The sequence below is a fragment of the Scyliorhinus canicula genome, chromosome 7 (genome assembly GCF_902713615.1).
Source record: "Scyliorhinus canicula chromosome 7, sScyCan1.1, whole genome shotgun sequence".
Taxonomy (NCBI): Eukaryota; Metazoa; Chordata; class Chondrichthyes; order Carcharhiniformes; family Scyliorhinidae; genus Scyliorhinus; species Scyliorhinus canicula.
The window spans coordinates 95,602,169-95,625,056 of NC_052152.1; the positions used below are offsets into that span (position 1 = coordinate 95,602,169).

The following is a 22,888-nucleotide window of genomic DNA, read 5'->3' on the forward strand; positions in this document are numbered from 1 at the left end:
CTCCTTATATCAAATACATATTGCATTTGATTTTCTGCTAAACTTTGAGGTAGATTGAGGAGAAGGTTATATTTTGTTTTCTGCTGTAAATAATCCTTGTTCGATGAGTGAACTTTGTTTTTTCTGTAAGGTTACAATTGGACCAAGACGTTACCTCAAAGAAATAACGAACATTGCGCACAGTGCAAACCTGCTGAATGAGGTTTGCCAAGTTTGCACAGTAAAACAAAATCTACTGACAGCTTTATAACCTACTGTCCTTCATATGAGAGCCATAGAATTCTTACTGTGCAGAAGGAGGCCATTCGGCTGATTGTGTCTGTACCGCCCCTCTGAAAGAGGACCCTACCTAGGCCCACTCCCCCCACCCCAAACCTCTAACCCCGTAACCCCATCTAAACTGCACATCGTTGGACATGAAGGGGCAATTTTAGCATGGCCAATCCACCTAACCTGCACATCTTTGGACACAAAGAGGCAATTTTAGCATCTCCAATCCACCGAACTTGCAAATCTTTTTACTGTGGGAGGAACCAGAGCACCCGGAGGAAACCAATGCAGACACAGGGAGGAAGTTCAATCTCCACACAGTCACCCAAGATCAGATTTGAACCCGGGACCCTGGCGCGTGAGGCAGCAGTGCTAACCAGCGTGCTAGCCCTAAAGATAGTCTCAAACTTCTGAAAATGTCACCGTGTGACATGAAGATTTCAGTACAACCACAACACTTGTATTTTTATGGCACCTTTCAACATAGTGAAAAGGAATAGTGAGAAAGAAGAGCAAACAATCAACCAAAGAGGTAGGCTTTAAGGACTGGCTTTTTGGTTCTTTATTCTTTCATGGGATGTGGGCTTCGCTGGCAAAGCCAGCATTTGTTGCCCATCCCTAATTGCCCTTTACCAGAACATCTCAGAGGACATTTAGGAGTCAGCCACATTGGAGTCAAAAGCCAGGCCAGGTAAGGCTGGCAAATTTTATTCCCAAAGGACGATTGTGAGCCGGTTTGGTCTTTCAGACAATCAATGATAGTTTCCCAGTCACCATTACTGAGACCAACATCTTTTATATATCAGATTTATTAATTAAATTTAAATTCCAAACAGCTGTCAACGCGGGACATCAAATATCAGAGGAAAAAAACTAAAGAAGTGATTATCCCAATCAAAGTATCACACCATTGCAAAGAATTGGGATAAATGCTGACGTTTTTGTTGCTCACACATTTTTTCACGTGTCAGGAAGAGGTGGCAACATTATTAATGATTTTGCTGCAGAACAAGACAGTCTGAGGGACATGTATTAATGCACAAAATTGATGCTGAAGCAGAGGTAATTAACTACTCAGTCTGTGCTTGACTATTTTCATTAAAACAAGTGCATAAACTCCCTTACGGAATCTAATAGTTACATTTTTGTAAGTCTCTTGGGCTCGTCTGATCTTTTGCACTGTCAAGTTAATTATACTGCTTAGCAGTTCAAATACAAAAGAGGTGAGTGCGTAACTAAGGTAAATAAACTTTAAAAATCATAATATGGTTAAGTAGAGTCAACACAGATTTGTGAAAGAGAAATTATGCTTGACAATGCTGCATGTTTCAGAGGGATAGGCCCGTGAAAGACCAGTACATTGGTGTTTGTGGATCGGTAAATCTATTGGCTCCTTTTAACACCTAATTATCAAATTGAAGTTGAGTCATTAATAAGCCCAGATTCCTACACTTTTGTAGCTTACCGTTGATATATAGTTGAGTGGAAGGCACGCTAAATAAAAGAATGTGCCTGACTTTGTGACCATTTCAACATGAAGTTGAATTAAAATATCCAGAATAGATAAAGCTTCCACATGAATATGAAATTCATATTGCAAGGTCAGCTTAATAAAAATTCTAATAGCTATCATATTCATTTTGTCCTGAAGTTGTTTTTGAAATGAAATTGATTCCGATTTTGCTTGTATCATCTCTCATTCTGCAATATTCAAAGCTGAACATGAAAGACCTGCAGCTCTGAAAATAAAGTCAAAAGGTTACTCGGTTTCTCGCTTCACAGATGCTGCCAGATGTGCTGAGTTTGTCCAGCGATTTCTGTTTTTATTCATAATTATACAGGGTCCTGTTACAGATTATTTTCACACTATTCTGAAAGGGAGCTCATTTGTGAAATGTTTTTCAACATAACAACACAGTAGCATAGTGGTGAGCACTTTTGCTTCACAGCTCCAGGTTCCCAGGTTCGATTTTCAGCTTGGGTCACTGCGGAGTCTGCACGTTCTCCCTGTGTCTACTTGGGTTTCCTCCGGGCCCTCTGGTTTCCTCCCACAAGCCCCGGAAGATGTGCTTGTTAGGTAAATTGAACATTCTGAATTCTCCCTCAGTGTACCTGAACAGGCACCAGAGTGTGGTAACTAGGGGATTTTCACAGTAACTTAATTGCCTACTTGTGACACCAATAAAGATTATTATTAGCACTGTTTCTTCACAGTGCCAGGGATTTAAGTTCGATCCCAGCTTGGGTCACTGCCTGTGCAGAGTCTGCACTTTCTCCCCATGTCTGCATAGGTTTCCTCCGGGTGCTGCGGTTTCCTCCCACAAGTTCCAAAAGACATGCTTGTTAGGTGAATTGGCATTCCGAATTAGAACATAGAACATAGAACAGTACAGCACAGAACAGGCCCTTCGGCCCTCAATGTTGTGCCGAGCCATGATCACCCTACTCAAACCCACGTATCCACCCTATACCCGTAACCCAACAACCCCCCCCCCTAACCTTACTTTTTTATTAGGACACTACGGGGAATTTAGCATGGCCAATCCACCTAACCCGCACATCTTTGGACTGTGGGAGGAAACCGGAGCACCCGGAGGAAACCCACGCACACAGGGGGAGGACGTGCAGACTCCACACAGACAGTGACCCAGCCGGGAATCGAACCTGGGACCCTGGAGCTGTGAAGCATTTATGCTAACCACCATGCTACCATGCTACCCTCTCAGTGTACCCCAACAGGTGCAGGAGTGTGGAAACTAGGGGATTTTCATAATAACTTTAGCAGTGTTAACGTAAGCCTGCATGTGATTATTATTATAAATGAGCCACTGGCCTGTTCTAGCCGTACAGTTGTCCACTAGCTTTTCAAGTGTATTAAGTCCCAGGGAAATATTATCTGGCTGTTCCAAAATATGATGATTCAGACTGAGAGCTTGCACCTAACAGGAAAGATTGAACAAGCTGAGGTACTTTGCTTTGGAAAAGAGAGAACTGAGGGGTGGTCTGAAAGAGGTGTTCAAGATTATGGAAGGGCTTGATAGGGTACATGCAGGGAAGATGGTCCACTTGCAAGCAAAGACAAGAACCTGGGGCCATTAATATAAAATAGTGGCCAGAACTCTCTGGCCGATCACTGGTAGCAGGATTCTCTGGCCTCTCCAGCAACGGACCCCCACCCATGGGTTTCCCAGCACTGTGGGGTGTCTTGAATGGGAATTCCCATTGACAGTGATGGGAACAGAGAGACCCGCCACCAGTAAACGCGCACCGCTGTGAAACACGTGGCTGAGGGGGGCCGGTAAACCCAACCCAATTACTATTGAAGAGAGAGAGAGCTAGATTGATACAAATGCAGCTGCAGCTGCCTGGAGGTTGTTTATTAGTTTGCTGCCATCTCTTTGCTTTTGTGGCCTGGAGTAAGGAAAGAGGATATGTAAGATGACCTGCTGCCAGCATTGAAGAAAGGAAATGGGATGTCTTATAAATGGGAGGTCTTTCCCCTTCTGGTGTGTTCTGCGTTGGTGTGACTTTTTCCTTGTTGAGTCTACTGCTTGAGGCTGAAGGAGGGAGAGAGGAAGTCAGATTGATTCAAATCAGCAACTTGATGGAGGCATTGAAGAAATGACTTGCAGATTGCTGGTGACCTTATTGTATGGTTGACTGTTCATTGTTTAATGCCTGGAGGCCGTGTGTTTGCTTGTTGCCGCCTCTTTTGCTTCTGTGGCCTGGAGTAACTAAAAAACAGAAAATACTTATCAGGTCTGGCAGCATCTAAGGAGAGCGAAACAAACATTGATGTTTCAGGTTAACAGTCTTTCATTTTCCAATCAGAAAGATGTCTGAGCATCTTCACAGCAGGTCCACAACAAGGGCAATCGGGGCACTGTACTTTATCCAGCCAACACATAGAAGGTGTGCTCTCAAGATATATTTATGATTGCTTAAAGAATGAGGATTTGCTTGATCTTGAGGACTAATTCCATGCACGCAGGATACATCTGGTTATGTCCTGATAAGATTTTACCAGCTCACTTGTGATTTTATCAAAAAATAAATCATACTACAAAAAGAAAACACTTTGTTATGTGGCCTTGGATATGGATCTCAGACTGGCGAGCTGCAACAAAATACACAAATTAATCTGTGTTTGTTTATTTTTTCAGGGAGTCTTTCTGCACTCCTCAGGTCAAAGTGGGGCCCATTGAAAGATAACGTCTCTACCATTGTGTTTTACACCAGACAGATTTTGGAGGGCCTGCAATTTCTACATGAAAACCAGATTGTGCACAGAGACATCAAGGTGACTGATTTAAGTGTCACTGAGTTCAAGTCAGATTGCCAGAAAACAAAGTAAAAGATAGAAAGAGCTGGAAAGAATATGGGTCATCCGGGGTATTACATCCTAACGTGCCTGCACATACCCAAAACTAAACAATTTTAAAGTCACCAGATAGAACTGTATTGCTCTTGTTATGATGTCATCAGTCTTAAATAATCCATCTGCTTTAAGTAAGAAAGGAGATTTTTTCTAAAGTATTTCTCTGTATATATTTCAATAATTTCCATAAAGAAATTAAACAAAATTTCTTTCTGCCATGCATACCGTTTTTAAGTCGAAGGCAGACATTTGTCTGTTTCCAAAGCTAGTAACTCCTGGAAGAGATTGGTAGTCTGTGGTCAGGTGCTTATAGCTTGAAGGACTGCACTCCATATCAAGTGTAGCTGACCAGGAGTCTCTCCCACTCTTACCAAAGGATTTTCAGATTGACACTCAACCTGTTTGACCCGTTATGAACGCATCTTCCTTGGTCATCGCATCCTGGGATTAGACTTGAACCTGAAGCTCCTGGCTCAGGGACATTACTCACTGTGCCACAAGACCTCCCTTTCCTATGTTGCTCTGATCTAACTATCTAATGGTTAAATATCATTGACTATTTCTTCTGAGAAGCACTGTAATAACTGAGGATCTAATTTCATTTTTGCTATTATGCGGCACTGTGGCACATAGGGCGGCACGATGGCACAGTGGTTAGCACAACATCCTTGGTGACTGTTGTGTGTAATTTGCACGTTCTCCCGTCTCTGTGTGGGTTTCCTTTGGGTGCTCCAGTTTCCTCCCATAGTCCAACTATGTGCAGGTTAGGTGGATTAACCATGCTAAATTGCCTTTTAGTGTAAGGTTAGTGGGTCAGTGCAGACTCGATGGGTCGAATGGCCTCCTTCTGCACTGTAGTGATTCTATAATCCGATAATTCTATACCAGCTACCTCGCACACCTCCGGTTATTTTATTCTGATTATTTTTTGAAGTTGTGAAAATCTTTTTAATTTCAGGGAGACAATGTTCTTGTAAATACGTACAGTGGTGTGGTGAAGATCTCAGACTTTGGGACATCCAAACGATTGACAGGAGTGAATCCTTGCATTGAAACCTTTGCTGGTAAGAGTACCTAACCAAAGGACTAAAATTCTGATCCTGGAGAGAGTAGGAAGGTGGGTTCATTACAATGTTTAATTTTTGAAAAAATAATCATTGGGATGTCGGTGTTGCGGCTGGGCCAGCGTTTACTGACCATCCCTAATTACCCTTGAACTAAATGGCTCCCTAATTCATTTCAGAGGACAGATAATACTCAACCCTGGCCCTGTGAAGCAACAGTGCTAATCACTGTGCTACCGTGCCGCCCGTCCGTACCGTGCCGGTAACGTGGGGACATATATGGCGGAACTCTTTTGTCACTATAACCCTTTCTCTGGCTTAATAGGGCCGGTGTTAGCCACGAGCTTTGAGACATGGTGATGTGGTGGTGATCTCATTGGATCAATAATCCTGAGGCTAATGCTGCAGCATGGAGACATATTTTAAATCCCACCATGGCTGCTGGTGGAATTTAATTCCAATTAATAGAAACTAAAATGTATTTAAAAAAACCTTTCCTCAGCAATAATGGCCATGAAACCATTGTCAATTGTAGTAAAATCCCATCTGGGAAAGGAAATCTGCCACCCTTACCTGGTCTGGCCTACATACAACTCCAACACAACAATGTGGTTGACTCTTATGGTCTAGCAAGCTACTCATGTTTGCCAAATGCTGATGATACCCACATCCCATGAGGGAATTTTTAAAAGGTCCAGAAGGTGCAAGGAATTACACATAAATGCATAACACCAATTTCACCACTAAAATCATTACCAGAAATAGGTGAAGCTATGGTTAATTTACCATTTTGCCAGTTCATAATATTAAACTAGTGGTTAAGGGCAATAAGGGTGTTTTCCCCATATCGGGGCTGGAATTCCTCCGGCCGCTGGGATTCTCTTTTCCCACTGGCAGTGCACCCCCGCCCACGGTTTTCCCGGCAGCATGGGGTGACTCAATGGAAAATCCCATTGACAAGTGGCAGGAAGAGAAAATCCCGCTGCGAAGGTGCACCACCTAGAACCTTGCGGCTGGGGGACTTTTAGAATTCAACTCGCTCCATATATCAGCGACCTCAGATGGATACTCCGCACCAAGACATCATCAGTGCAACTTTGGGGCTGGCTTAGCTCACTGGGCTAAATCGCTGGCTTTTAAAGCAGGCCAAGCAGGCCAGCAGCACGGTTCAATTCCCGTACCAGCCTCCCCGAACAGGCGCCGGAAAAGGCGACTAGGGGCTTTTCACAGTAACTTCATTGAAGCCTACTCGTGACAATAAGCGATTTTCATTTCTCATTTTCATTTTAACTTTGAAGAAATGGTTCGGAGATCCCTATCAGTAGCCTGGGGGAGGATTAGGCCAACCTTTCTTTGTCTTCCCCTTTGTGCCTGTGGGCTTCAATGTGGGGTAAAATTACAAAGGCCCCGAGAAGTGAGTGACATTGTGGCCCCTGAGTTGTGGTAACAGCTCATCCTCATTATTATGAGGAGCTCTGAGTATGCCAATGGTAATAATTGGAAGAGACATAACAATGGACTGCCAAGTCGTTTTTACAATTGCACTAAATCACGAATCACGATCTACACTTTCCCTCTATGTGCATTTTGGTTACAATATAAATTTCATCTGTTACATTGTCTTGTCATATGTTAAGTCCATTCAGTTTATTTATTTAATTAATTTATTTGCATTTTTTTTGTTTATTTGTTTCCTCTTTGTTTTAATCACGGAAGGTGGGAATGATAAGCTGGTGGTTTGCATGGTAACTTTCCCTGCCTAACCCAGTCCCCAGAGGTAAAGGCCCCTGCTTGACACCACCAAAACTAAATCTACCTCAAAATAACACATAGCACGTTGCAGCTTCTGTAATGAGACAGAATAATTTTATTTATGCTTTGTGGAGCTTTCTTATTTTTAAATAGCTTCTCTGTCCAATTCAAACCACCTTTAGGAACACTCCAATACACGGCTCCTGAGATTCTAGACAAGGGTCCTCGAGGTTATGGTGCTGCATCAGACATTTGGTCTTTGGGATGTACTATTATTGAAATGGCAACAGGGAAGCCACCATTCTATGAATTGGGGGAACCCCAAGCAATTATGTTTAAGGTAAGATTGCTCAAATCGCTCTTTGCTGGAAATTACTGGGGAAAGGTTTATGACCAGAAAGAGGATTGTCCAAAACAGGCTAAAATGAGTGCTCCACGTCACTCCCCTGCAGCAATGGGATCTTGCAACAGGCGGTATACAAGAGGCGAGATGTCCTCTTCCTTCCTTCAGGGCAGTAGGAACAGATAGCTATCCCAGTCAATGCTAGGGCCTGGATGTAATGCCATGACCATAAAGGGATGGCCATGGTAAATGAATCACGCATCTCACACTGTCCTACATTCTGCACCTTCACTCACTTGCCAGCAATCTCCACGCATCTTAAATCCAACAGACAGAGCCTCCGCTCACCCTTGCACACTGAGTAATGTTGCAAGCCTCTCACTCACATCTCATAGCTTGCACAATCTGCCAAATATTCAACTGCGACTCGATCTAACACATGCAACCACCAACCAGCTCAGATACTGGCACTCTGCCTACTTGAGAGGGTAGCACAGAGTTGGGTGTGCACATGGGAAATCAAGGGCATGAGTGACCCCCAGCAGGGGCATGGGGATAGAGTAGCAGTACGGGTGCCAAACCCCTGGTGGGACAAGGTCGAAGACGAGTTCTGCTGCAGAGGACTCAGCTGAAGATTTATTGTGGTGGCCTACAGAAAAAAGGCTAATGTTTATGTACACAGACATACTTGATGCTTTGGCAGACCTGCTAGAATGTCCGTGGTCATTGTCAAAGAGCATGGAGGAGTCTGGCACAAGCCTGGCACAAGGGTTTATACAACGTTTGGAGCCTGAGAGTGTGGAAGTGGTGGCCATCTCCATGAGAACACTGGCAAACCTGACCTTGGTGCTGTGCCTGATGGATGATGTTTCAACTTCTATTGTGACACAAACAGAGAATCCCAATATCTGAGTGTTTCAGTGAAAACTCAGACTAAGGTCATGAAGTCGCTGCTTGTGGCCATGCCGTTTGGTTCCAAACAGGTTCAGATTCCTGCCATTATGAATGTGGATACAAGCGTTCAAAATGGCTTACAGGGTGTTACAGCAGTCCAGCAATCTATCCTCCTGCAGATTACTAGGATTGCTGAAGTAATGCCCAAAGGAGTGACATTGTTTTTATGAAGCACAAACCCTCTCGGTGTGATGGTATTCATGCTCACACTCCTGCCATTCTTTCAGTGTTTCTGCTGTAGCTGGTCCAATCGGGACAGGTGCTACCATGCTGGAGTTGTGCAGTCTGAAGACAGGCCTTCCAGTCCCAGAGCTGCCACCTATCTCAGTGAAAATCTGTAGCTTTTCACCAGCCATGCTGCAGCCACTTGGGGTGTACTGTGAAGGAGAACGAGGACAGATAAAGGCATCTGCAAGATAGGCACCAAGGCAATGCGCAAAGGTGAATAGTTCCGTTTGTGTGGAGTATTGGATGGCTTGACAGCTTTTCACTTGCCTGTCATGGGCAAAGCTCCAGATGCTGATGCTATAACATCTGCACTCCTGCAGCAGGCGCATGAACCTCTCTGTCTCTGCTGGAGGGAGGGGGCAGTGCCTCAGGATATATTTGGCGGACATATCTGGCTTCCCAACTACCATTCCACTGAGTACAACTTCTAATCCCTCCTGTCCAACAGTCACATACCTTACCATCACACCTCAGATGGGACATTTGAAGAGGCAAGCAGAAATGAAAAATTCAGCTGGCTGAGAAGAGGGCCTTGAGAAAACAAGAGGTCAGCAAATGATGCACCTTCTCAGCCCACTCTCTTCCTCTGCAGCAAATCTGGGATGGCAGATTGGGCCTCCCGCGTCACATTAGAGGATTCTAAGCATAGAGTTGAACATCATTGCAAACCATTATGTTTTGGACTGTAGGCCAAAACTGGACTGGATGGTTTTATGGATAAAATTGGTTTTGGAATGGTTGTTTTCTGACAGTGTGATCAAGAGGCTATCTTTCTAAGGTGTGATGGTAAGGTGTAGGACCGTTGTACAAGAGGGATTCATAGAATCATAGAATTTGCAGTGCAGAAAAAGGCCATTCAGCCCATCTAGTCTGCACCGGCTCTTGGAAAGAGCACTCTATTTCAGCCCATACCTCCACCCTATCCCCGTAACCTAGTAACCCCACCCAAACTTCTGTGGACACTAAGGGTAATTTATCGTGGTCAATCCACCAAACCCGCACATCTTTGGACTGTGGGAGGAAACCGGAGCACCCGGAGGAAACCCACACAGACCAGGGAGAATGTGCGGACTCGGCACAGACCCAAGCCGGAAATCGAACCTGGGACCCAGGAGTTGTGAAGCCACTGTGCTAACCACTGTGCTATCACACTGATTGGAAGTTGCGCTCAGCGGAATGGTGGATGGGAAGCCAGAAAGCGGATGTACCAATTCCCTTCTCCCTTCCTCCTTTGCTTCTGTTCTTTACACTGTAACTCCAGTGGCAAGAGCTGTGCTTTCATGATGATCAGGTTGTGGAGTGAATACTGCAGTGCTCCTTCAGAATGGTCCAGGCAGCAGAACTGTTGCTTCAACAGGTCTACTGTGTGATGTTTTGAGTGGCAGCATGGCTCTCGTTATTGACCATTTGAGTTGAGTAACGGAGTTATGAACCAGGCTCACACAGCAGTCACCTTCTGGTTTGGTGTGATGGCTCCAATACCGAGGGAACAGCAGACATGGTCAGAAAACAAACCATTGTGACTGCTGCCTGATTCACGATCAATTGCACAAAGACGAGAGTTGAATACAACTGAGGCTTTATTACTCTAAGCTGTGTAGCCTCCTACAGCAGCTATAAATGGCTGCTGTACGGGGAGCACACATATTTATACTCCGCCTACTGGGCGGAGCCAGCAGGCAGAGACCACCCCCCGTACCTGTAGTACAGGGCCTTACCATACATACCCCAATATATACAGCAGTGGTTACCACATTCACCCCCTGTTAAAATTGAGCCTGCAGGGGGGTGATGGAGAATTATATACAGTACAAGTTTAATATAAAGAGAAAAAAGTTTTGAGTCCAGAACCAATTACAGGTTTAGCCGGTCCGGAGCCTTGATCTGACGTTGGGAGCAACGCAGTGGTGGCAGCGATTCTGGCGTTGGTCGGGCCCTTGGTGACTCTGGGAGCGTGTCGAGATCCTCTTCATCCTCGGTCATGGGCAGGGGGAGGACGGATGGTCCTGGGGGGGGGGGGGGGGGGGGGGGTTGCTACTGGGTGCGCCAAGGGAGGGGAGGGTGGCGCCGGGCTGGGGGGTGGGAGGTGGGTGGTGGTGGTGTGTGTGGAACCTGCTGGTGCCAGGTCCCTGAGAGAGACACTATCTTGCCAGCCGTCGGGGTACGCTACGCAGTCATACTGGGGGTTGGCGAGGAGTAACTGCACGTGCTTACGGAGGAGTACGGGTCCTGGAGCGACACCCCGGAGGTGGACTTCCTGGGGAAGGCAAAGGGACGTTCATGGGGTGTGTTGTTAGTCGCAGTGCATAGGAGCGACCGAACGGAGTGCAGTGCATTGGGGAGGACCTCCTGCCAGTGGGAGGCCGGGAGATTTCTGGACCGTAGGGTCAGCTGTACGGCCCTCCAGACCGTCCCATTCTCCCTCTCCACCTGTCCATTTCCCCGGGGGTTATAGCTGGTCGTCCTGCTCAAGGCGATATCCTTGTGGACCAGGAACTGACGCAGCTCATCGCTCATGAATGAGCATCCCCTGTCACTGGATGTAGGCGGGGAAGCCGAACAGAGCGAAGATGTTGAGCTTTGATGACGGTAGCAGACATCATTTCGGGGCATGGGATGGCGATGGGGAATCTTGAGTACTCATTGATCACACTGAGGAAGTACGTGTTCCGGTCTGTGGAGGGGAGGGGCCCTTTGAAGTCCACGCCGAGGCGTTCAAAGGTGCGGGAGGCCTTCATCAGGCGCACATGGTCCGGCTAGTAGAAGTGCGGTTTGCACTCCGCACAGACCTGGCAGTCTCTGGTGATGGCCCTGACTTCCTCGACGGAGTAGGGCAGATTGCGGGCCTTAATGAAGTGGTACAACCGTGTGACTCCCGGGTGACAAAGTTGTCGTGCAGAGTCCGGAGTCGGTCCACCTATGCGCTGGCACATGTACCTCAGGATAGGGCATCGGGGGGTTGCCCTATTTCGGAGGCATGAAGGGTTCGTGAAAAGAAGGCCATGGGCCTGCCTGCCTGGTTGAGGGTGGTGGCTAGAGTGACGTCTGATGCGTCGCTCTCCACTTGAAAATGTAAAGTCTCGTCGACTGCGTGCATCGCGGCCTTGGTGATGTTGGCCCTAATATGGTTGAAGGCCTGGTGAGCCTCGGCCATCAGGGGGAACCGGTGGAGCAGATGAGTGGGCGGGCCTTGTCTGCAATGTTTGGAACCCACTGGGCGTAGTAAGTAAAGAACCCTAGGCAGCGTTTGAGGGTCTAGGGGCAGTGGGAAAGGGGGAATTCTATGAGGGGGCGCATGCGGTCAAGGTCAGGCCCCAGAACTCCATTCTGGACCACATAGCCGAGGATGGCTAAGCGATTCGTGCTGAATACGCACTTCTCCTTGTTATAAGTGAGGTTTAGGAGAGTGGCGGTGTGGAGAAATTTGGCAAGGTTGGCATCATGGTTCTGCTGATCGTGGCCGCAGATGTTGACATTGTCTCGGTATGGGAAAGTGGCCTGCAGCCCAAACCGGTCGACCATTTGGTCCATCTCCCTTTGGAAGACTGAGTCCCCGTTGGTGACGCCGAAGGGAACCCTAAGAAAATGGTAGAAGCGGCCATCTGCCTCGAAGACAGTGTATGGGCTGTCCGCCTTACGGATGGGGAGCTGGTGGTAGGCGGATTTTAGGTCTACAGTTGAGAAGACCCGGTACTGTGCAATCTGATTGACCATATCAGATATGCATGGAAGGGGGTACGCGTCGAGATGCGTGTACCTGTTGATGGTCTGGCTGTAGCCCACCACCATTCTGTGTTTCTCCCCCGTTTTCACCGCTGCCACTTGGGCTTTCCAGGGGCTGTTGGTGGCCTTGATGATGCCTTCCCGAAGGAGCCGCTGGACCTCGGACCTGATGAAGGTCCTGTCCTGGGTGCTGTACCGTCTGCACCTGGTGGCGACGGGTTTGCAATCCGGGGTTAGGTTTGCGAATAGGGAAGGTGGGTCGACCTTTAGGGTTGCGAGGCCGCACACAGTAAGGGGTGGTAGGGGCCTGCCGACTTTCAATGTTAGTCTCTGGAGGTTACACTGGAAGTCCAAGTCGAGTAGCAGGGCAGCGCAGAGATTGGGGAGGTTGTAGAGGCGGAAGCGGCTCAGCTCTATGGTGAGCGTGGCTATGCAGTACCCCTGGATCGCCATGGAGTGGGACCTGGAGGCCAGGTAGATTCTCTGATTGGCGGGGTGTACCGCGAGGGAGCAGTGCATTACCATATCGGGATGTATGAAGCTCTCGGTGCTCCCGGAGTCCAGCAGACAGGAGATCTCGTTCCCATCGATCTTCACGCTTGTGGAGGCGGTTGCTAGATTGTGCGGGCGAGACTGGTTGATCGTGACCAAGGCGAGCTGCGGCTGGTTGTCGCTGGTGTCAGACAATGGGGTGCCCAGGGGGCACAGGTCCTGGAACGGTGGTGGCGCCTACGTGCAGCGGGGGAGACAAGATGAAGATCCTGAGGAGGACAAGATGGTGGCGCCCATGGGCCGCATGTGGCGGGGTTGAACAGGATGGCAGCGCCCATGGGTCGCACGTGGCCTGGGGAGGGGAAGATGGCCCACTGGCCATGCATAGTCCGCGGTGGGGGGTGGGGAGATGTTGGCGCCCACTGGGGGGCCGGAGCGATAGCGGTGACTGAGCGAGCCTGGCACACCACAGCGAAGTGCCCCTTTTTACCGCAGGCCTCGTAAAGGGTGGGCCGGGCAGCGTTGGCGGGGTGTTCTGGCTGCCCACAGAAGTAACATCTGGGGCATCCGGAGTTGGCTGGTTGGCGCGTGGCACAGGCATAGGGTTGGCTGAGTGGGGTCCCCAATGGGGCGGCCGTCTGCGGGGTCCACGATGCGTAGGAGGGGTCGGCCGCGCGGCCGGGTGTGTAGGCCTGGATATTGCACGAGGTGATCATCATCGATAGCGCCAGCTTTTTGGTTGCCGCGAGGTCGAGCGTGGCCCCATCTAAAAGTCGCTGGTGGATGTGATCTGACGCAATCCTCGTAACAAAAGCGTCCCACATGAGTAAATTCAAGTGTTCCGTGGCCGTGACGTCCTGACAGTCGCAGTCTCTGACCAGGGGAATTAGGGCACGCCAGAAATCCTCTATTGACTCACCAGGGAGTTGACTATGAGTTGAGAGGACGTAAAGCGTGTTAGTCCGCTGAGCGTAATTCTCATTCATTAGCGCCATGGCTTCATCGTAGGTCGACTTGTCCTGGATAAGCAGAAAAACGCTGGAGCTCAGCCGCGTGTAGAGGATCTGGATCTTCTGAGCTTCCGGAATTGGGTCTGGTGCAGACCTGATGTAAGCTTCGAAACAAGCTAGCCAGTGTTCAAAGTCATTTTTGGCGTTGCTTGATTGCTGATCCAGCTACAGGCGATCAGGCTTGATGCGGAGGTCCATCTTCTGAAAACTTTAGTATAATAAATTGATGGACGATCAATCGCATATAGACAAGAGTTGAATACAACTGAGGCTTTATTACACTAAGATGTGTGGCCTCCTACAGCAACTGGCAAAATAGCTGTTGTACGGGGAGAACACATCTTTATACTCTGCCAACTGGGCGGAGCCAGCAGGCAGGGACTACCGCTGTACCTGTAGTACAGGGCCTTACCATACATACCCTAATATATACAGCAGTGGTACTACCACACTGCCAGCATCCTGCAGCATAATGTGACCCCCCCCCCCCCCCGACCCCCAGCCCCTCCCCGTCTTTTAGCATTAAGAACTTCTGACCCCTTTCTGGTGCAATAGTGGACAATGAACTGGAAGATGTTTCATCTGTTGCCTGCTCCAGCCTGAAAGGTTTACGATCACCACCACAGTCAATGGCAGCACCATCCTTGTCCTGTTCTGACATTGATGTGGCATATTTTATTGAGTTCCTCCTTCATAAAATATTGACTATGTATACACTGCTCCGGGTTTCAGTTGAGGTAAGAGACATGCTCCCAGATGATCCTGGATAAAGAAGGTTTCCTGCTGAGAGTTCCTCTCCCAACCCCACCCCCAAAATCTTCCGAGCGGCGTGTCGTCTTCTTCATTGCCTCTGTTCCATCTACCCTCCCCTGCTTCTGCCCAAAGGGAATTGCAACTGTAGCCCCCATGGCTAAAAACAAGTGATCTCACCAGAACATTTAAAATCAGCCAAGACTTTCTACAATGGCAGCATTACTCCCTGTCAAGCTTACCAATTTCATCCAACTCTTTAAACCACCAGCACTTCCAAAACTCAAATAAATTAATCAGCAACTAGTTAATGATCTCTTTAAATAGTGCTGGTGTGGGAGATCCTTCCTGCTGCAAAATGCATGCACAGTTGTGCATGTTTAAGAGTGGACATGATCTGTAGGGATGAGGCCAAATATGGCTGTGCTGCATCAAACCAGCGTAACACATTAACTAAAGCTGCCGTTTGCCTGCTGTCAACATTTTGGTGCACACTTCTAATGCCTAGATGCCTAGACTAATACCCTCGTTCGGATGTCGCTTAATGTAGGCCACATCAGGCCGCATGCAGGCTTAGACGCCATTTTGGTGCCAAGGCGTCACCCATTGTGCTAAATCTGTGGCCACTATGATGCTCAACTTTGTACTCTGTATCTACTTTAATCCCTATACCTGCAATTTTCGAGCATTATGCAGTTGGTGTGAACAATGTGATGTTTCTTTTTAATTTTTAAAAATGTATTTTTATGGGATGTGGGCTTTGCTGGCTCGGCCAACATTTGTTGCCCATCCCTAATTGCCCTTAAGAAGGTGGTGGTGAACTGCCTTCTTGGACTGCAATTATTCCAGAAGGCAACTCACCACCACCTTCTCAAGGGCAATTACAGATGGGCAACAAATGCTGGCCTAGCCAAAGAAGCTCACATCCCGTGAAAATGAATATTTTAAAAAACACATTCCTCACACTACCTATATTATGCTCTAAAATTGGGGTTATGGGGTTGGACCGGCATGTGACATTCCTCTTGAAGGTTTATTCTTGTTTGGATCTTTACCTGTTCACCTGGGCTTCTTCAATAGGTCGGAATGTTTAAAAGCCATCCTGAGATCCCAGAATCTATGCCAGCGGATGCAAAGTCCTTTATTCTTCGCTGCTTCGAGCCTGAACCCAGTAAGCGAGCCACAGCTACAGAACTGCTTAAAGACCCCTTCCTCAGGAAGACCAATAGTGGCATGAAGAATAAAATTGCCTTCAAAACAAGTGGTGAGACATACACAAATAATCAAAGATCCTTTGGATAAGGCAAAGAAATGGTACCAAATAAACTAAAGTTGTGGCAAGGGACTGCACTGCCCAACCCAAGATTCGTGCATCATTTATGTGAGCTTTTAAATAATTTGCCAGATATTTATTTATTTAAAAGCTCACATAAATGATGCACGATTCTTGGATTGCAAGGTGCAGTCCCTTGCCACAACTTAAGTGTTTTTGGTACCATTTTTTCGAGACTTGCAATACTCATCATAGGTGTAGGGCGCGATTCTCCGCAAATGCGGAGAGTCGTGAAGGCTGCCGTGAAACCGGCCGTGTCTCACGGCAGCCTTCGCGCCCCCTTCCGGGACCCGATTCTGCTCCCTGGTCAGGGCTAGCAGCGGGGCCCCGTGAACTTCGGCATCGCGGGCTTAGCGAATTCCGCTAAGCCCGCGCGCCAAAGCTAGCGACGGCTGACGCATATGATGACGTCATCACGCATATGCGTGAAACCTGCGCATGCGCGGGCCGGTATGCCCCTCAGCCGGCCCGCGGACTGTCCAGCGGGGCGGCGGAGGAACAAAGAGTGCGCGGGGATCGTACCCGCTGCCCGCGATCAGTGGGCACCAATCGCGGGCCCATGGCACCCTTGGCACGGCCGTGGTGTGGCCGTGCCAATCGGTGCCATGGTTCCCCAGAACGGCACTTTGCAGCCGTTTTCACGAACTGTGAGAGCAGGTGTGTTGCAGTTCGTGAAAACGGCCGTAAAGGCCTGGGAACTCAGCCCATCGGCTAGGGGAGAATCGCTGCTCGCCGTAAAAAAACGGCGAGCAGCGATTTGTGTCGGGGGGCGGGCGTGGGGGGGGGGGGAGAATAGCGGGAGGTCAGGAAAAATGGCGGGAAGGCCCTCCCGCTATTCTCCGCCCCGTCGTGGGGGCGGAGAATCGCGCCCGTAGTGCTTTGATGTTAAATCACCACCTCCTATCTGATTAAGAACAACATAGAACATTCAGTGCAGAAGGAAGCCATTCAGCCCATCGAGTCTGCACCGACCCACTTAAGCCCTCACTTCCACCTTATCTTGCAACCCAATAACCCCTTCTAACCTTTCTTTGATCACTAAGGGCAATTTATCATGGCCAATCCACCTAACATGCACATCTTTGGACTGTGGGAGGAAACCGGAGCACCCGGAGGAAACCCATGTAGACACGGGGAGAATGTGCAGACTCCACGCAGAGAGTAACCCAGCAGGGAATCGAACCTGGGATCCTGGCGCTGTGAAGCCACAGTGCTATCTGCTTGTGCTACCGTGCTGCCCACTATAGGGGCTTCTACATTATATATAAAATGGTGCACAAGTGACGTTTCAAAGATCGATGATGTGGATATAGGATGAGAGAGAGTAGTGTTGAAATGTGGAGGTGGTATGAAAATATGACGTACGTTTAATTCTTAAAAGATCAGAGGGATGTTGATAAGATGATTGAATAGGCTTCAAAATGGCAAGTGAAATTCGATGTCAGTAGGTGTAAGAGTTGTTTAAGGAAAGAGCAGTAATTACACTCATAGTCAAAGTAAGCTTGTTGGGATTGGAGAGGAAGGATTTGTGAGAACGGCTTCCCAGAACATGACAGGCAACACCTCTGGTTGAGAAAGCTGTTTGATTTTTAAAAATATAGAATTTTAGATGTAAGCAAACAAATATAATATGAAAGCCTAGAGATTAAAATGAATCGAGAAAATATTAATAAGATCTCAGTTAGTGCACTCTATGTGCTATTGGCCTCCAAACTATGTAAAGGGCAATATGGCTTTAGAGAGGGTCACATGCATATTTGCCAGGCCGCTGCCTGATATTGCATTTATAAATAGAACAAAATTGCGTATTTTATCATTAGAGGGAGGCAATGGGGCAACTTGCTGGAAATGTTAAAATTATGAAAGGATGGGAGAGGTTAAATAGAAGCAGACTGTTCTGGTAGCTGAGGTGAAAAGTGGATGCATTTACTCATGGATTCGCACACCTTTGCAATCTTTATCAGTGTCACAAGTAGTCTTACATTAGCAATGAAGTTACTGTGAAAATCCCTGGTTGCCACTCCGGTGCCTGTTCGGATACACAGAGGGAGAATTCAGAATGTCTGATTCGCCTAACAAACACAGCGGCATGGTGGCACGGTGGTTAGCACTGCTGTCTCACAGCTCCAGGGTCACAGATTCAATTCTTGCTTCATGTGACTGTCTGTGTGGAGTTTGCACTTTCTCCCCGTGTCTGCGTGGGTTTCCTCCGAATACTCCGGTTTCCTCCCAATGTCCAAAGATGTGCATGTTAGGTGGATTGGCCATGCTATATTACCCTTTAGTGTCCAAAAGGTTAGGTGGTGTTACTGGGTTACGGTGATAGGGTGGAGGCATGGGCTTAAGTCGGATGCTCTTTACAAGGGATGGTGCAAACTCGATGGGCCGAATGGCCTCCTTCTGCACTGTAAATTCTATGATTCTATGAGATGTCTTTCGGGACTTGTGGGAGGAAACCGGGGCACCCAGAGGAAACCCGCTCCGACATGGGGAGAACGTGCAGACTCTGCACAGACAGTGACCCAAGCAGGAATCGAACCCAGTCTGTTTAATATTCACTAATAATTGGAAGAGCAATTACCACCCTTAATGGTTTAGTGGCAAATATACATTGATGATGTTGCCCTGAATCATTCCAATGTGCAAAGCTTCATGTTAGGTCCTGAGGTAACTAATCTCAGCCAGGGCTACATCTATAAGGAGAAGTCTGATCAGCGTTCATCCTCCTCCTCATAATCCTGTGATGCCTGGTAGGAGTAACATTTGTGGATGTTTGATAATGACAAGGCCAGACTTCATTCCTTGTCAATAGCTGATGGTTGCTTTGCAGGTTCACATCTGATATTTTGCAACATTTATCAAGGCGCTGTCCTTCAGGGGACCCTGCTCTAACATGAATTTCCAAATTGAGGAACAACAAGTGAAAGAAATCCATTATCACCTTTCAGTCATAAGAAAATGGAACAGTGATCCTGGAGGCAATGCAGTTTACAGGCCTTGCATGCATTGGGGCAATGGTGCAGACAAGTGGGAAGCGCTATGATGCTCACTTTGACCAGTCCATACGTGGGTGTGAGAAGCCAATTGAGTATTTGGAGTACTACCTAAGTATGCATTGATATGTGAAGTATGAAAGGGCTGTACTGGAGTATTTAGTCAAAATAAGGAAGTATTGAATTCCCTAGTATTGATTTCCACCAACTTGAAGAATACAAGAAAAAGATTAAAATAACAAAAATAGACAATTTTTTGTCCTTGTGCTTCCAGGAGATGGCCACTGGTGATGCATTCAGAAATGAGGGGGCCTAAAAATGATGTACAGCATGTGTATGTTTATCCAATGGGTACTCCTGACTTGCAAGATTGGTTTTGTGAGGTTGGAAAATCACTTTACAAGACAAACTCAAATGTACAAAAATAATAAAAATAAATCTGAAGTCCCGCCATCATGAAACATTACTTTCAGCAGAAAGTCTCACTTGATTAGGGTGTAGTTCCTAGAATTGGACATGGAAGTCTCTGCACATGATACAATGCATTCTTGATCTTCCATCAATTAAGATTAATGGCCTTAATTTTGAGTGCCCTGCAACATAGACATCCTGAGTACTGGGAGTCAGGAATACTGACCTCTGCACCTGATTGTCCAATCTACACTCAGCCAGCAAAAGAAAAGTGCCCTAAATAAATTCAACAGTGTGACAGAAAAAAGGTCATTTTTTGTTTCTGATATTTGCTGTCTAGAGTACAGTTCAAGTACATCTCCTCCTATCATGGTCCAGAGTGAAAACCTGGGTGGAAATGGAAGTGATCATGGATTATCGTCACCTGATTTGGATTCGAAGCATGATGTGTTATTCGAGAGAAATGGGAAATCAAATTCAGAAAATCTGATCACAGTTGTTGAGTCCCCTTTACTGAGGTAAAAAAAAAGCAAAATGTTTTCTTTTCTGTCTAAAAGCATCCCTCTTCTTGTCCCGCTGTTTTACTTTTAATGAAGAGCCTCGAAGAGCCACAAAGTGAAATATTTTACTAAATTTATAGGTGGGGGACAGAAAGTGGGTGCAATTTTCAAGCCCTCCACCACCCCACCCACATGTTTTCCGGTGGCAGAGTCAGATCACCATTGGCCGCCGGCAGTATCTTACAATCGTTTTGTGTGCTCGTCTGTACTGCCACTGGGGAACACTGGGGTGTTGGGGGGGGGTCCCGCCAGTGGAAAGGGCTGGAAAATCCCTCCCACCAAGTATATCTGTTCTATGTATTCTGGATCCTGTGTAATTTTGTGCTTTGGTGATTTTATTCATTCCCTTCATCAATTAATCAGTGTTGTTGTTATGTACGGGGTACATATACGGAGCCAAAATTCTTCATCTGTCAGCTGTATTTTATATTAAGAGCAGTTGAATACAGTATTTAAATGAGAAGACGCACCCATTCCTGAGAAACGATAAACTCCCTTTTACATTAAAACGAACAGTTCTGACTGAAGACCCTTCGTTGTAAGAGCAAGCCAGTCAGGTCGTTGTATGAATTTTGCTCTTTAAAATGATTCAGAACAGCCTGTTGTCTTGTGTCAGTTACTTTTATATGCCTGTTGCATAGAAATATTTAGTTTCAGCAGTGATTTCTATTAATATTCTATTTGTGCTGCAGAGTTTCCCATGCAGAATTAAATAAACACATTGAAATAGTGCATGACCAGAATCACCATAGAGCACTAAAACATACATGTTGTGTTCAAGAAGCCCACAATTTTATTTTGTTGCTAAATGACAGATGGTGTCTATCGTTTTTAAAATTGATACACTGACCTCAATTTAATAGCAGGCTCGAGGGGTTGTACAGCTTACCCCTGTGTATATGTTCACGATTGTGTAACGAGTTACTGGCAAAATGGTCTGGTTTGTGAACATTGCCAAGAATTTATTACTGCCACTTTCCTGCAGGTTCTGATGAGAATGAAATTGTTTTTTTTTATGGTCACTCAGAGATACACTATATAATTTGCCAACTCTGGCCTCTTGTCCATTTAGAACATAGAACATAGAACAGTACAGCACAGAACAGGCCCTTCGGCCCTCGATGTTGTGCCGAGCAATGATCACCCTACTCAAACCCACGTATCCACCCTATACCCGTAACCCAACAACCCCCCATTAACCTTACATTTTAGGACACTACGGGCAATTTAGCATGGCCAATCCACCTAACCCGCACATCTTTGGACTGTGGGAGGAAACCGGAGCACCCGGAGGAAACCCACGCACACACGGGGAGGACGTGCAGACTCCGCACAGACAGTGACCCAGCCGGGAATCGAACCTGGGACCCTGGAGCTGTGAAGCATTTATGCTAACCACCATGCTACCGTGCTTCCCACTTTCTTTGCTCCAACGTAGCTGGTTGTGCTTTCAGCTATCTAGGCCCTGAGTTCTGGAATTCGCTCCTCAAATCTCTTCATCTCGCTATCTCTCTCTACCTTTAAGATGCATCTTAAAACCTCTCTCTCTGACCAAATCTTTGGCCAACCGTTCAGATGTCTGCCATCTTTGGCTCAGTGTCAGTTTGTACCTGATTTCTCACCTTGGGAGCTTTTGCTATGTTAATGGTGCTGTATAAATATGCATTGTTTCTGTTGATGTGCTTATCCATGACAGAACTGTGGTGATCACAAGTTAACCAGATGCAACACAACTGAGCGACCACTAGAGGGAGCACGGGAGAGCCATATAAATAGATCAGGACAGGAAGTGAGGACACACTCTTCACAGCAGGGGGGCTGGTAAGCAGGACACACAGCAAGCAAAGCTGGTAGTTAGCACTGGAAGGTAGTTCTAGGTCGAGCTCTGGAAACTGAACGAACCCACAATAAAGCATCTTCTCCACACTTGAGACTGCGAGCTTTATTAAGACACGAGGAACAACACATGGTACCAGCAGTGATTTCAGGACGCTTACTACAGGACAACTCAGCTGCAGATACAGAAAGCACAAAATGGCATGGAAATCTCCTACTGGACATTTGACTGGGGAAGACATCGCTAATTCGAGGATGTGGCATGGATACCCACCTCAGCTGGACACGACTGGTAATGTAAGAAATGTCTGGAAAAGGTTCAAACAAATGTTCGATTTTTATCTCATAGCTAATGATGTTGCAGAAGCCTCAGACAAAATTAAAATAGCAATTCTCATCGAAGGGCCTGTCAATAGGAAAGTGTATAATGGATTTAAACACTCAAAAGGTGAAGACAGGAACAGCTTACAAACGTTACTAAACAAATTTGAAGAGTACTGTGAGAAATTTGAACAGCAAGGCATGCTCACAGTCCAACCTGCACAGAGACTGAGTGATGCAAGACTTAAAAAATCACAAAAAGATCAGGAAATCGCGAATGCACAGTACAGATCAAAAAGAAGAAATAACATGAATTTTTCACAAAGCCAAAACGCTGAAATCCAGTCCAGATCAGAAAGAAAAGGTAACTTACAACTTTTAGAAAGAAAAAACGCTGAAATCCGCGATAAAATGGCGTCGGAGCACATTTTGCAGTCTCTGGTAAGCAAAGAACTACAAATCGCGTCTGC

General features: G+C 46.8%; 1 protein-coding gene across 2 annotated transcripts in view; it reads left to right on the forward strand.

The window, feature by feature from the left end:
* The window catches only part of map3k15 (mitogen-activated protein kinase kinase kinase 15), a 170,579-nt gene that overhangs the window by 115,589 nt on the left and 32,102 nt on the right, over positions 1-22,888 (forward strand). For both annotated transcript variants that reach the window (XM_038802505.1, XM_038802506.1), the window contains 5 exons: positions 4,434-4,570; positions 5,607-5,712; positions 7,647-7,804; positions 16,045-16,228; positions 20,042-20,219. In XM_038802505.1, coding sequence (XP_038658433.1) covers positions 4,434-4,570; positions 5,607-5,712; positions 7,647-7,804; positions 16,045-16,228; positions 20,042-20,219 — 763 coding nt within the window. The remainder of the gene's footprint in view (positions 1-4,433; positions 4,571-5,606; positions 5,713-7,646; positions 7,805-16,044; positions 16,229-20,041; positions 20,220-22,888) is intronic.